At 38.9% G+C, this 13,365-nt stretch overlaps 1 protein-coding gene across 6 annotated transcripts in view; it reads right to left on the bottom strand.

The window, feature by feature from the left end:
- The window catches only part of LOC126336313 (E3 ubiquitin-protein ligase UBR5), a 322,944-nt gene that overhangs the window by 187,848 nt on the left and 121,731 nt on the right, over positions 1-13,365 (bottom strand). For all 6 annotated transcript variants that reach the window (XM_049999857.1, XM_049999858.1, XM_049999854.1 and 3 more), the window contains exons 19-20: positions 11,115-11,358; positions 10,773-11,011 (exon numbers count right to left, since the gene is read on the bottom strand). In XM_049999857.1, the coding sequence (XP_049855814.1) occupies positions 10,773-11,011; positions 11,115-11,358 (483 nt within the window). The remainder of the gene's footprint in view (positions 1-10,772; positions 11,012-11,114; positions 11,359-13,365) is intronic.

Genomic DNA, 13,365 nt, shown 5'->3' with positions numbered 1-13,365 from the left:
ACCAGATGAATGGTTTGAGAGCGCGTAGTAGACAAACATACATACATTCATTTTTATACATATAGATTTTAATGTACATGACAATTTCAGTTTCGTTTACGAACAACATTTAAAGCGAGTTTTACTTCCAAGCCTTTCGTCTGCTTTCGTGTAAGCATGACGCGTAATGTGTAGTGCCAGCACTGCAACTGGTAGGCGTGCCTTCTCCCCCACCCCCAATCCCCCCCCCACCCACCCAACGACTCCTCTCGCCTCGCCAGCCATTGCTTGCTTCCTCCTCTCCCCGCACTCCCCTCACAACTCAGCCTTCTTACAGTTAAACACTGTAGTGTACTGTAGTGCCAGTTAAATACCTGAAGAATTGTTTATAGAACTTTATGCAGTATAGTGTGGTAGTACAGCACTCTCACCATGTGTTATTGGTTTCCATTCAATAAGCTATTTGAATTTCAGCATGAATTTGTTAGTAGTTGCTGAAAGATTACATACCCAATAACTGCAGATCTCGTTTGTCAAGGGGGTTTCATCGTTTTCTTTGTCTGCGAAATGATCATTCCAACATGAAGCATGGCCGAGGTTTTCTTCTGTTTAAATAAACTCCACTCAATTGGAAATACTTTTTGCTAAGCATTATATTTATTCAAACTTGTTTTGTTCCGAACTACACTATTTGCAATGTAAGTTTGCACTTCTTAAAATTTTTACTATCAACATTGTTTATCTAACTCCATTATACATCACTGGTTACAAAAGGCACGACTGGCTTCCTCCAAAACTGAAAAACAAGTGGTGGGCAAGCCAACATGTGTCTGTAAGTTGTAGATATTCCTGCTTCTTAGCTTCTTTGGTCTACTGACCACCTACACTCCAAAGATATATGTATATACAAGCGTAATCCTACAAAGTAAGGTCTCCTATTTTTTTATAAGTACACAGACCTGTTTATTTCTAAAATCATTTACATCAGTTTACAGCTTGAACATTTAGCTATTTTTTGACATAATCACCATTTCTGTCAATGCATTTTTGTAGACGCTGTGACAGTTTTTGTATGCCCATGTCATACCAAATCGTCGCCATACTGTTCTGAAAGTTATGAACTTCTTCTTTCACCTCTTCGTCGGAGCTGTATTGCTTTCTGGCCAAATGTTCTTTTAACCTAGGGAACAGGTGATAGTCACTGGGCACCAAGTCAGGACTATAGGGTGGGTGAGTTATTATGGTCCAACTGAAACTGTTTGCTGAGCGATGTGTGGGTGAACGTTGTCATGGAGAATGTGTACACCCTAGCTCAACATTCCTCTTTTCTGGTTCTGAACTGCCTGTTCGAGTTTTTTCTGAGTCTCACAGTATTTGTCAGCGTTAATTGTGGTCCTAGTGGGCATAAAATTGACCCAACAATACCCCTTTCCAATCCCAATAAACGGTTGTCATGATTTTACCGGCAGACTATGTTTGTTTGAATTTCCGTGGCTTTGGCGAAGAAGGATGCTGCAACTGGCATGTTTGTTGCTTGGTCTCAGGTGCAAAGTCGTATGCCCAGGTTCGTCACCCGTGACAACTGAGTCCAGAAAGTTGTCCTGTTTCGGCTGGAAAACGGTGAAGAAATGTGCGGGAAGCATTAACTTGTTACCACATGTGGTCCTCAGTCAGTATGCATGGCACCCATCTTGCCCACACCTTCCGGTAGTTCAATGTTTCCATTAAAATTCTGTAAGCGGTGCTTCAGGAAACCTCAGGAACCAACGCGCAGAGATCATCCAGGGTCATCCACCGATCTTCACGCGTGCTTTGCTCAACCTTCAACACTGTCTCCTCAGAAACTGACGAAACTGATGGTCTCCCACTCCTTTGTTCATCATGACTATTAGTCCGACCATCTGCAAACTCTCTACACCACTCACAAACATTTTTGACATCCATATACGACTCGCCATACACTTCCATCAATTGGCGAAGGATTTCAATCGGCGCAGTGCCCTTTGCATTCAAAAATCGAATAACACTCACAATTCACACTTGGCACTAACATCAAACGGGAGCTCCAGTCTAAACGGCTGCCAAGCCAAGACTGAGTGCCTCAGCGCGTCATGCGCATGTTTACACACAGGGCATGAAGTACTCTTCATAACAGTATGACCAACTGCCACACAAACAGAGTTCTGTACTTATAAAAAAAAATAGGAGACCTTACTTTTGGGATTACCCTTGTTTATAAATATATAGCATTTAACATCTTAAACAATTTCATTATTTATTACAAAAGAATATAGTCATAATTATATTAATAAATTAAGCATATTTTCTGGCAACATAAAACAATCATGAAATTACTTCAACTCTTTACTATGGGTATCGTACTTTTTGCTTTAGATGAACCTTATTCCCTACGGTCGATTACATTATAGTCGGACACTGCACATTAAGCTGACCGAGAGTCATCAACACACGTCCAAGTGTGCCCCATGGAAGTGTATTGGGAGTCTTATTGTTCATTTTTTATACTGACGACATGGGAATTCCAGCTTTTCAGAGCTGATGCATTTGTCAATAATGAAGCACTGCCTGAAAAAAGCTGCACACATTTTGAGTCAGACTGTGATATTTCAAATAGATGCAAAAATTGCCAATTTGCTTTAAATTCACAGATATGTGAAATTTTGCACTTTATCTGGGGGTGGGGGTGTTTGCAATGACGACCCACGACAATAATATCACCGATTCATGACCAAAAACAGTCAACTAATGTAAATAATATGAGTAACAAAGGGAATGATCGAGTAGGTGCAGTTGTAGGTAAGGCAGGTGGCAGACATCAGTTCATCAGTTCACTGGCAGGATACTGAGAAAACACAACCAGTCTACAAGAGAGATTACTTACAAATCACTGGCACATCTCATATTCCAATATCACTTGTGTGTGTGACCCATATATCAAATGAAACTAACAGGGGACATTTAATTTACTGACAGACACTGTAGAAAGACGCAACTATCACATGAAAGCCTGTTTATAAAATCTCAAGAACCAAAATTAAGAGAAGAAGCTAGATACAATCTCCATGTTCTTATGTATTGATCCCAAAAAGATTGTTACAGCAAAATTAGGCAAATTCATCATCCAAAAATGGCATTCAAACAATCATTCTTTCTGTGCTACATACACAATTGGAACAAGTAGAATCCCTGGCATGTAGTACCACACTAAGTACTCTCTACTAAAAAACACACACACACACACACACACACACACACACACACACACACACACACACAACCACCACCACCACCACCACAAGGAACAACAACCACCCTAGATATTAATTTTCTTTTGGGAGACTGTGTTAACCCTTTGATTGCTGTTGACGAGTTTACTCGTCATGCTGTGTGCCGCTCCCTGGGTGCTAACGACGAGTATAGTAGAGGCCGCCGGTTTTCCCCTGAGCGCTGTTGATGAGTTAAGTCACACCTGCTTGCCGGCCACTGAGCGTTGACGACGTGTATAGGCGCACTGCTACCGGAGTGCTGATGACAAGATAATTTGGACAGCGGACTTCCCGTCCTATGTCTCAGTAGCCTTTAGCAGTTCTGGCCGCTAGCTTGTCTGTTGTGAGCCTAGGTTTCACACTACAGTTTTCTGCTCATCGGAATTTACATCAGTGTTCTTCGCGTCCTGTGTTTTACAAGTAAAATGGCAAGACGTCGTGGTTGCACTGAGGAAGAAATCAGAGATTCTTACGAGGAGCGACAGTGAGGGTGAACTACATGATTTTGACGAAAGTGATGGGTCTTCCACAGAGTCTAAAAGCTCTATTCATAAACCGTACACGTTAGCAGGGGTGTCAAAGCAGTCTCATGTTTTAACAAGAGATGGTAGTTGTTCTGAATCTAAAGAATCAGAAAGTGATGGTGAAACACCTACGAAGAAAGCACGTCTTAGTGATATATTTGACTGGAAAGGGAATGACTTTAAGCCAGTTAGTCACGCATTTGATGACACGCTGTTGGGACATGTGTGTCAAATAGGGAATGAGTCAAGTATTCTGTCAATTTTCATGTTATTCTTTACACAAGAACTGATGAAATATATAGCTGACGAAACTAATTGGTTTTATTTATTCGCCAAGGGGAATACTCTCGAATTAGCGCAATTTTGAATCTCAAAGTGGAAAGATACTGGATATGAAGAAATGTATTGTTTCATAGCTTGTCTTCTGATACCTCACGTGAAAAAACTGAAAATTAGCGAATAGTGGACCTGAGATGGTCTTCTAAATATGCCAATTTTTAGTGAACTCATGTCAAGAGACCGTTTTTTTGTTACTTATGAGAATGTTACATTTCAGTGACAACTCTGCCGATACTGGAGGAGACAGATTATTCAAAATTAGGAACATTGTCAATAAAGTTTGTACAGCTTTCCATTGTGTATTTAATCCACATCAGAAACTCTGCATTGATGAAAGTTTGTTATTATTCAAAGCACGCTTATCTTTCAGACAATTCATCCATCAAAACAGAGTAGATTCAGTATAAAAACATTTGTGTTATATGATTGTAAGACTGGCTATGTCTTGGATTTCATTGTTTATACAGGGGCATCAACAGAAACTGAGTTCCACAATTTGGGGAAAAGTGGTGACATAGTGGCTACACTTATGAAGCCCTATTTAGAACATGGACATACCCTCACGTCGATAACTGGTACTCAAGCCCAGACTTGTTTGCCTTGCTACACAGTCATGGGACGAACGCATGTGGTACTATCCGTAAGAACAGACGCAACATGCCGAAACTTCAGAAGAAACTGGAACGTGGAGATATACAATTTATGTGTACTGATACAATGCTTGCTATAAAGTGGTGTGACAAAAGGGAAGTGTGGATGTTGACCACATCTAACACGACAGAAATGGTTGACACAGGAAGGATTGACAGGAATACTGGAGAAAAAATTAAGAAACCACAAAGCATTGTAGATTACAACTTGAATATGGGAGCAGTTGACCGTTCTGACATGCTACTTAGCTCTGTCGGATGTATACAGAAAACAATGAAGTGGTATAAAAAGTTCTTTTTTCACGTTCTAGATCTGTGTGTTTTAAATGCTCATGTCCTACACAGATCACTAACAGGCCATAAAATGACGATAGCAGAGTTTCATCTGTCACTGGTAAGGGAACTTAAAGAAACATATGCATTAAGAGTGCAGAAAAGATGGCAGAGGAAGGTGTTCTGATGATAATACTCTAAGATTTGTGGGAAGGCATTTTCCAGACATTATAACAAGTGAGCAATCCAAGAAAAGTGCACTAACACGTAGATGCATTGTTTGTTGGAAACAAAAAGTGCAGCCAGAAAGCAGGTACGAATGTAAAACTTGCATGGTACCATTGTGTGTCGTACCCTGTTTTGAAAAATACCACACAAAACAGAATTACTAATTGCAGCATAGAACAAATACAATAATGCTATTAGAAAAAAGCTTTGAAAACAAAACAAAAAATTATAAAAAGGGAAAAACAAAATTAAATGTTTTTAACTTTGCCAGTGCCGGTCCAAAGCCCAGATCAAAAAGAAGGATGGGAAACATATTCACAAAGTGTAAAAGTAACGCCCAAATTTACAGTTCATGACTGAATTTTCTCTATAACTGAATTTAATGTGCTAACAAGAAGACAGAGATTCCACAGCTTTCAAATGTTGGAAAATCTGTTGAATACTTATGTGCAACAATCACAAGTATTGTACAAATTTCGTCAAAGAAACAAAATTACACATAATTGGATAACTACAAAGCTCAACAAATATTCGGGCAATTCAGTGATACAAACAGTAGGCCATGTGAAATTTCTTATCACACGAGAATATGAATTTAACGATGTGAAGTAAAATTGTTCTAACCGTTGCTCACACTAAATTCCGATGTTGTTGTGCGATATGAAAGATGATCTGTATGTCGCTTTCTCCTATAAACCATATAATACGATGTTCTCAACAACAAAAATAATGTACAGTAATCTATGGCTTATTTTATTCGTTCTTGAGATAGTACGGTGAGGAACGAATAGATAAATGCAGACATTACAAACGGGTATCCACGAAAGAACAATAAACTATTGAATTAAAGCTGACGAATCACGTCGCTTTCGGCATAATCTACAAAAATAGTGCAAGATGATATTCTTGGTGACGGAAAATAGTTTTACAAGACAGTTTGATTCTGTAGTAATTCACCTGCAGCGAAACTAAGTAGCGAGAGCATTTATGAGTATCCTGTATCATCCGCGAGAGGACAATATTTCACGCCGAGTCGCAGTCACTGCAGAAATATTCAGCACAGAACAGGTGGGGCAGCAAGGGGTGCAACAGTAACTGGGACAGACCTGCTGCACATTTTGTTTAAAGTATACATTGTTCTCCAGACAGGCACAAGTAAAACAGTTTCTTCTTTACTTTAAGTAGCAATCTATCTTTTCCTACTTTGCTGACATTCCTATCTCGAGTTTCCATTGTCTGATTTTGCATATACTGTTGTTCAGAAAACTTATGTTTTGAGTTGGAATTAACTAGTGCATACCAGCTCTTACCATAGTCTCGGGCCCAACATCAATGGTTTCACAGAGTCAGAAGTAAAAACAAGACAAAAATGAAAATTTCAATAAGTAAGTATTTTTCAGAACAAGTTTCTACATATGGTGTCAACCAGAGTATAATACAACCCAGAACATAACCGGACCCCTCCCTCCCATTTGTTGAAGCAGCACTTACGGAAAATTTTATTTTTATCATATTTTGACTGGTTAAAATTACAAACTGAATGAGAGATATAAGGTATCTGCCTAAGAAAGTAAACATTATACATAAACTAATGCAATTTATTGATTATCCACATTTTGAAAATAAAAATAAAAAAGAAGTTTTCCTCAATTATTTCCTTCATTTCCTTCTTTGCTTAGTATTTAGACTATGAGAGGTGAGGAAAGAAGCAGTGAATTTCTATATACAAGCAGCAATGAAATTTGTAATCATGGTTGTCACAAATGGTTGACTGTTTGTTTGTTTGTTTGTTGCAAATATGTAACGATTTCCAAGCTGACAACTAGTATGAGACCTCATAATGAAATTTATAACCTTGGTTGTCACAAATATTTCACTGTTTTGTCTGAATATGTTGCGATAGCAGAGGCTGTAGTTATGATGAGACCTGAGACAGCTATTTTTTCTGAATACAAAGCAGATTATGCATCTATACTGACACAAGAATGTGGTAATATTTTCCTTGGTCTCTTGCTTTCAAACACGTCATCTGCCTGCTGCTGTCTCATTGATGAATGTAATAAATTTCCCTGACACAGAAAAGCTTCTGCGCACAAATCACCATAATTTAGAAAATATCACATGTACAAAATTCAGCTTGCCCTTTTCTCACAATATTCCACAAACCATGGAGGGAGGGCAATAGGCGGACCTCATCTTCAATTCCGAAAAGCAATTACGACATAACAAACACGGATTAGATTCTGAGATAGGTGAGTGGCTTAAAGACTTTGTAAGTAATAAAAGTCAGTACGTTTTCCTTGATGGCGATTGTTCCTCGGAGACAAGGGTATCGTCAGGAGTGCCCCAGGGAAGGGTGGTGGGACGACTCTTCTTCTCTATATACATGAATGACCTGACAGACAGGATGAGCAGCAATTTATGGCTGTTTGCTGATGACACTGTGGTGTACAGGAAGATATTGCTGCTGAGTGACTGTAACATGATACAAGATGACCCTGACAGAATTTCTAGTTGGTGTGATGAATGTCAGCTTGCTCTAAGTAAGTGGATGAGTAGAAAAAACAATCCTGTAACATTCGAGTACAGCACTAGTAGGGTGTCGCCTGATTCTGTCACATCGATAAAATATCCAGGAAGAACGTTGCAAAGTGATATAAAATTGACTGAGTGTGTCAGGTCATTAGAGGAGAAGGCGAATAATGTTTATTTTATTGGGAGAATTTTCAGAGTGTATAGCTCATCTATAAAGGAGATGGCATACAGAATGCTACTGTGACCCATTCTTGAGAACTCCTCAAGTGTTTGGAATCCTCACTAGGTCGGATTAGAGAAAGATATTGAGGCAATTCAGATGCATGTTGCTAGATTTGTTACCGAAAGGTTCGAACGGCACAGAAGTACAGTGTGTGTTTATGAATTAGTTACACAAAAGTAACTTTTAATATGAAAAAAAGTAAATAACTTACAGAAATGTTTCAGCATGCAAGTACTGTGTGCCTATAAATTAGTTATACAAAACTAACCTTTAACTGTGAAAAACGTAAATAACTTACAGAAATGTTTGATACAGCACTGAATGCAGTGTACCTTCAAGCTCTATTTCACAAATGTTCAATGTAGCATAAAAAAAAGAACATATCTGCAATAAGTAGCAATGCTTATATTATATGTTGTCACAGCTTGTTGATGTTTCCCAAATGCGGAGGAACAAACACACTGTCTTTTAATGTAACGCCATACATAGATGTCTGTTGGGGATAAATCAGGTGACAATGGTGGCCAAAGTATTCTTCCACCATGTCCTATCCAAGTACACACATTCCTACGGGGTTCTGTGACAACTTCCCGATAATAATGTGTTGGTGTGTCATCTTGATATGCCAATTATACTGATTCAGCAAGAAATAAAGGACCATAAATCTTCTTGCAGCGTACAGCACTAAAGATATTTACCTTATGCGACTCCCATATGTGCTGAATTACGTGACGTGGTTTCTGCTCACCCCCATATATGGACATTATGCCAATTCACTTTACCGCAGATAGGAAAGGTGGCTTTGTCAATGAACGATTTTATTATGAAAATAGTCTTCAGTCCGCATTTTGTTAAACATATCAACACAAAACTCAACTCATTTCTCTTAGTCTCTTTCCCTTAGAGCTTGAACCATTTCTAATTTGTAAGTTTCCATAATTATGTCCAACTGTTCCACTAGGCATATTCAGTTCTAAGCTGGCATATCTCACTGATTTACTCAGACTTTGAATGGAAGCATAACGAACTTCTTCAAATTGTTCCACCAAGAGATTGCTGACTGGCCCTCACCCAGTGTCCTACATGATTTACAGCCAGTTTAGATGAAATGATTCTACCAATTAATGCTTTTGTTTGAGGTGATCGCTTGCAATATTTAGTCCTGAACTGCCCCTGAACTGTGTTAGCACCTTTGGATTCATGAAACCATAAATAACACAGTGCATGCTCTGCATCATTCTACAACTCCATGATGACTATTGGAATATCTCATTCGTGCATGCCATCTAGCGGGAATGTTGGGAATTAACAGTGTTTGGCGGGAACAAAACTAAGATATAATGCATTCGGTAAAACTTTAAGATGTAATCAGTATTGTATCAAACATTTCTGTGTGTTACATACCCTTTTCACAATTAAAGGTTACAAGTAATTTATAAACATCATGCATTACAAAAATGCTTTATAAACTTAAATGGGAATCCCTGGGGAGAGGACGATACTCTTTTCATGAGGCACTATTCGGGAATTTAGAGAACCAATACTTGAGGCCAACTGCAGAACGATTCTATTGCCACAAATCTAGACTTCACAAAGATAAAATGAGAGAAATTGGGGCTCACATGCAGGATTTCAGATAATTTTTTTCCCCTAACTCTATTTGAAAGTGGCAGGAAAGGAAATGACTAATAGTCGTGTGTGGTACCCTCTGCAATGGTGACACCTCATCACCTTTCCAAATTCTTCAAAATAAAGTTACCTCAATTGCCAAAAATCCATCTGTAAATGTAAGATGATCTTTACATTAATCTATTACACAATGTAAAAATGTTGAACTCAATAGTAGTAGTAGTAGTAGTAGTAGTAAATTAATCTGCGAATGTAAGATGCCCTTGTATTTTCGAATGACAAATTTTGGAAACAGCCTAAACTTATTATAGATTAATGAAAATATTCAATTTTTGAAAACATAATTTAACTGGATAGATAAAAAAATTATGGAATAACTAAAGATGGATGGGAAAAGACCTAGAGGGTGCCCAAGAACACGGTGGAAAATGGGAGTGAGAATATCTGTAGAAAGGAGAGGTGTGACCTGGCAGCAAGTGGAGAAGAAAAGTGGTGGGAGGACTGAGCCAAATGGAGAGGACTCATCAGCACCCAGACCCGGCAGTAGCTGGAGCAGGATTCGGATATAGATTTTAAAAAAATAAATAAATAAATAAACTATCATGTGATGGCAGGAGAACACACATATAAAAGGTATTACAGTTTGCAAGCTTTCAGAGCCAGTGGCTCCTTCTTCTGGCAGAAGTCTAAAGGGGAAGGAAGAGGGGTGAAGGAGAATGTCTGCTGAGGTTTAGGAAAAGGGGTTGCCTGAACTCCAGGACAGGGGAAACTTACCAGACAGTACCTGGTGTTCTGTGTGGCTTTCCTGAACTCTACCTTTTTCCTTCTACCTTCTTCCTTTTCCAACAACTCTTCTGCCAAAAGATAGAGTGACTGGCTCTGAAAGCTTGCAAACTGTAATAATTGTTATGTGTGTGCTTGCTGCATGGCGAGTAGATGTTTTTTTTTTCCCTATCCTAAGACATTATAAACTTATAATAGGATAAATACAGCAATTTTCTGATGAGTAAATATTTGGGTGTCTAGTGTGTGTAGTCCAACACTCAAACTCTTCAAATAAAACTAAATAGTGTACAGGTAAATATAATTAAGAATCAATTTATACCTGCTGTTTGGCTGAGTCACCAGATCAGTGTCAGTTACAAGGCGGCACAGCAGCTCAAAGCGTGCCGACTGTTGTCCCATAATGAGTGCCTTGCACTTGCACTTCTCCCAGCAATCACAATACGCAGTTGGGGAAGTGCGTTTCAACTTACAATCATGACCCTTGTGACAAACTCTGGCACACTCAGTGCAGCAACATAAGGATCCTGTTAGACCACAAGTTCTGCATTCAAATATGTCCTGCAAAAACAAAATAAATGTTAATAGCGAAGTAATCAGAGAGAAAAAGAGAGAGAGAGAAAGAGCACAAACAATACTTCACAATATTCTTTTTTTTACTAACTTGGTTTATGTGGACATCTCCAGTCCAGGTGAAGCTACATGTATCATTACAGCAAATGACGTGCAGTGGTGAATCATCAGGAGCTGAGCCAGGTGGGTAAACCATTGAGGCAATTTGTGCTTTCACTTGTGCTTCACCTTCTTCCTTGGCTGCTACTCGCTGAATAGTGTCTAGAAGTGTCAGAGCTGCTGTGTATGCTCGCACTGACACAGCCAACATGAAAGGTGTCTGCCCTTGCGCATCTCTGCAACATATTTATTTAAAATTTTAGACACTAGCCATCTTGAATGGATGTTTGACAATTATATGTTATTGAAACAAATGCCAATATAAAACAACTACTAAACAAGATGCCACTGGAAGAATTTTACAGACAACACAATTTCTTCATTGGTAACACTTGGCTCACCAAACGTAGAGCCATAAAATTTATTGGTTAATAACTGCATTTTAAAACTGAAGAAATTACAGGAAATTAAGGAGATTGGACCTGGATAAGTTGAAACAATCAGTGGCTGATATAAGTTTAAAAGGGAGCATTACACAACGATTGACTGAAAAAAAGGAATACAGTGTGTTGGAAGACAAGTGTACAACTTTATGAGGCGACTCGTGATGGAAGAAGAGTAATTAGTCTAGAAGACAAGACCCAGTAGATATCATTGGATAACACACAAGATATCTATATTACTACATGGCTAACCTGGGGTATGATACTAGTTGCAGGTTACCTATCGAATGGCTTCCAGAGGCAACAAAATTTTAATTTTCAATATTTCATACAGTTATTGACAGAAATTGGAAATAAACTACTCATTATGAGCTACAATCTTGTTAAAGGTTGAACACGGTAAGTCAATATGCCTGAGGCAGCATAATTGATGTTACAACTATTATTCAAACTATATTCATCCATTATTTAAGAATGAGAGCACGTATCGACTTCCAACAATCTTTACACATAATTTCAAACCTTTTCAAAAAAAATTCTCTCCTACACACCCAAAAAATGATGAAAGGAAAGAAGTTTATTATGTACTACATTTTCGCTGTTCATGCAGTAACACTACGGCATACAGAATGATAACTTTAACTTAGTACTTCCTCACTGTTAAGTCTACTTGCAACACATTTTGCAGACAGTATCCACATATATCACTGAATGCAACAGCAAAATTATATCACTGACACATAGTTCCAGAGACATCAAACAATGGAAAATCCAGGGTGGAATGTAAGATTATTATAAAAGGATAGTTGCTACTCACCACATAGAGATGCTGAGTCTCAGATAGGCACAACAACAAGACTGCCACAAAATAAGCTTAAACAAGTCAACAAAGAAAGAAACTTCCACATGGGAAAAATATATTAAAAACAAAGATTCCAAGACTTACCAAGCGGGAAAGTGCCGGCAGACAGGCACATGAACAAAACACACACACAGAATTACTAGCTTTCGCAACCGATGGTTGCTTCTTCAGGAAGGAGAGGGAAAGACGAAAGGATGTGGGTTTTAAGGGAGAGGGTAAGGAGTCATTCCAATCCCGGGAGCAGAAAGACTTCCCTTTGGGGAAAAAAAGGACAGGTGTATGTGCGGATGGATACGTGTGTGTGTGTGTGTGTGTGTGTGTGTGTGTGTGTGTGTGTGTGTGTGTGTGTGTGTGCGCGTGTGTGTGTGTGCGTGTGTGTGTGTGCGTGCGTGCGTGCGTGTGTGTGTGCGCGCGCGCGCGCGTGTGTACACCTGTCCTTTTTTTCCCCTAAGGGAAGTCTTTCCGCTCCCGGGATTGGAATGACTCCTTACCCTCTCCCTTAAAACCCACATCCTTTCGTCTTTCCCTCTCCTTCCTGAAGAAGCAACCATCGGTTGCGAAAGCTAGTAATTCTGTGTGTGTGTTTGTGTGTTTTGTTCATGTGCCTGTCTGCCGGCGCTTTCCCGCTTGGTAAGTCTTGGAATCTTTGTTTTTAATATATTTTTCCCATGTGGAAGTTTCTTATTGTTCCATCACGAGCAGCTGAAGCCAGACAAAGGCTTTCTTAGTCGAAAGCTTATTTTGTGACAGTCTTTTTTATTGTGCCTATCTACGAGTCAGCATCTCCACTATATGGTGAGTAGCAACTATCCACAGTTCAGGATATATGATGTTTTATACACAAAAGTACATTTTTTAAAGAATTGGGAATGTGGTTTTACTGGTTGCATCTAACAGTTCAAAGAATAAAATATTAAAATGCACTAAATGAAGCACGC

Source organism: Schistocerca gregaria, chromosome 2 (genome assembly GCF_023897955.1).
Source record: "Schistocerca gregaria isolate iqSchGreg1 chromosome 2, iqSchGreg1.2, whole genome shotgun sequence".
NCBI classification, from domain to species: Eukaryota; Metazoa; Arthropoda; class Insecta; order Orthoptera; family Acrididae; genus Schistocerca; species Schistocerca gregaria.
Note: the sequence above shows the minus strand (reverse complement) of the source record. Positions and strands in the feature narration are given on the sequence as shown.